The 2,402-nt window shown below is 34.0% G+C and overlaps 1 protein-coding gene across 1 annotated transcript; it reads left to right on the top strand.

Moving 5' to 3' along the window:
* The first annotated feature begins 692 nt into the window (after window positions 1-692).
* Window positions 693-1,924, top strand: LOC121788571 (CEN-like protein 2). Its single transcript, XM_042187219.1, has 4 exons — window positions 693-912; window positions 1,029-1,090; window positions 1,420-1,460; window positions 1,540-1,924. Exons 1-4 carry the CDS (start codon window positions 715-717, stop codon window positions 1,755-1,757), a joined length of 519 nt encoding a protein of 172 aa, XP_042043153.1. The 5' UTR covers window positions 693-714; the 3' UTR covers window positions 1,758-1,924.
* Window positions 1,925-2,402: the final 478 nt, after the last annotated feature.

Genomic DNA, 2,402 nt, shown 5'->3' with positions numbered 1-2,402 from the left:
ATAGAAAGTCCAATTAAGTGGACTATATAGTCTATATAGATGAAGAACTCATCAACCTAGGGCTTTCCATTTAGAGCACAAAATCAATATTTGCCCCTTCCCATTTTCCGTTTTAGGAACCACTACCAAACCTTCAAAAAGATAGAAATTCCCACCATTTTATTCCTTTTCTTGAAATGTCCACCACCACAACTTAACTATTGTGGAGTCCCTTTAATTATGAAACTTTTTATTCTTCATTGCATGAAAAAAAATCCCTTTTTATACCTAAAATACCAAGAGTTACATCTCCTTTTAGTATCTACAGAAGTCCCAAACAGTATCTCCAAATTCCCTAGCTCTCTCACTTCATTTTTATATGTACATTATTAGGGAATTCAAAGATGAATATCCTCCATTTAAAGCCTGCATATCAATGTGCCAAGAGAGAGAAAGAGTTAGAGTGTCAAATCATCTTTAACAATTTTTTGTTGCTCAAATTCTTCCTTTTTACAATAAAATCCCTTTTTCTAGCCTCTTACTTGGGCTTTTTTTTCTTCTTTATTCCTTAAAGTTAAAACCTTTAAAATAATGAACAAAAATAGAGTACAACTAGCCAATGACACATGAGCAATCTGTTAGTTGTTGTTGTTTTCACTATAAATACATACCCTTTGCTATTCCATTCTAAGCAAAAAGTAGAGCACACTATAAACACACACACATCACTTGAAAATGTCTTCATCGACGCCGCTGATAATCGGAAGAGTAATCGGAGACGTGGTGGATAACTTTACGGCCACGGTGAAAATGTCGGTGACGTACAACTCTAACAAGCTTGTGTACAATGGCCATGAGCTCTTCCCCTCCATAGTCACCCCCAAACCTAGGGTTGAGGTTCATGGTGGTGACATGAGATCATTCTTTACCTTGGTAATATTACATTCTAATTTACATATATTTCATTTTGTGTGTGTGTGTGTATGTTTGAGAGAGAGAAAGTGTGTGTTTTGAGTGATAGTGTTAATTTTGTTAGATTTTTTGCTCAGATCATGACAGACCCTGATGTTCCTGGTCCTAGTGATCCATATCTAAGGGAACACCTGCACTGGTAAGATTATCCGCCCCATTTAAAGCGAAACATTTTTTTTTCGACACAAGATTTTAAGCAATTTTGCTTAGAAAAATGGAATTTTTATTTATTGAAATATGATATATTTAGTGAGGCGGAAGGAGTATATGTATTTTAATTTGGCAATTACACAATCATTGAGTAAAAATAAAAACAAAACAAAATACATATTTTTATGAATTACAAGAACCTAATATATTGATTGAAATATCAGCTATTTTATGAAGCAGTTGTGTTCTTATTAAACAAAATAATCAAGAATTGGAGACTAACTAATGATTTTATCTGATTTGACAAACTGATCACAGGATAGTCACAGATATTCCAGGCACCACTGATGCTTCATTTGGTAAAAATTTTATATACATTACCTTAATTGATAAAAAGAGTAAATAATATTTGAGTTTAATTACATGAAAAAAAAACAGGAAAAGAAGTAGTGAGCTACGAGATGCCTCGTCCAAACATAGGAATCCACAGGTTTGTGTTATTGCTGTTCAAACAGAAGAAGAGAGACGGGATTAAGGCACCGATTTGCAGAGATCGATTTAATACGAGGAAGTTTGCTGAGGATAATGATCTCGGGCTTCCGGTTGCTGCTGTATTCTTCAACTGCCAGCGTGAAACTGCTGCGAGAAGGCATTGATCATCTTCATCATAAATTTCTACCTAAATAAAGTAAACTACATATATATGATGATGTTGTTGTAATGAAGGTGATGTTGTTGTTGCTAGCCATGTTACTCCTTTTTATGTATGTATGTAAATTAGTCATGTTTGCATCAATGTTGTCTAATAAACTTTTGCTAATAACCACTTGTTATTTGTATCTCTGTGTGCATTATTAAAAAAAACGGTGTTGAGGAGCATCGATGCTTGCTAAACTGGCGAAAATGCTCACTCGACAGGAGTCATCGCGAACTTACAAAAGAATAAATGTGCTAGGCAAAGCGATCGTTGCTAACTTATTGATCGAGCAAGTACGATACCATTTTCAGACGAGTAATACTTATTATATAATCACTGCTTAATTTTGGATTGGTTATGAGATATTTGTGCAAATTATGTATAGTACAAGACATTTGGTAAGACGTTTCTCATCTTGTGTGTGAGAGTTGTAATTTTTAAAATATATGCACGAGGATAAAAGGACAAATTATTTAGCTAATTAATTGGATGATGCCTTGCAGCTGAGGATGGGAATTTGTAGGTATTTTCGGTTTTATTTTCTTAGTATGTGATTTAGGCCGTTAGCAACAAATCTGTAATCATAATTGTTTGAGAAATTTCA

The sequence above is a fragment of the Salvia splendens genome, unplaced genomic scaffold (assembly GCF_004379255.2).
Source record: "Salvia splendens isolate huo1 unplaced genomic scaffold, SspV2 ctg1078, whole genome shotgun sequence".
Lineage (NCBI taxonomy): Eukaryota > Viridiplantae > Streptophyta > Magnoliopsida > Lamiales > Lamiaceae > Salvia > Salvia splendens.
This window is presented reverse-complemented; position numbering and strand designations above follow the sequence as displayed.

Coding starts and splice junctions, on each gene's coding strand:
- LOC121788571 (XM_042187219.1), top strand. CDS start 715: ATGTCTTCATCGACGCCGCTGATAATCGGAAGAGTAATCGGAGACGTG. Junction 913..1,028: donor TGAGATCATTCTTTACCTTG/GTAATATTACAT, acceptor TTTTTTGCTCAG/ATCATGACAGACCCTGATGT. Junction 1,461..1,539: donor CACCACTGATGCTTCATTTG/GTAAAAATTTTA, acceptor AAAAAAAAACAG/GAAAAGAAGTAGTGAGCTAC.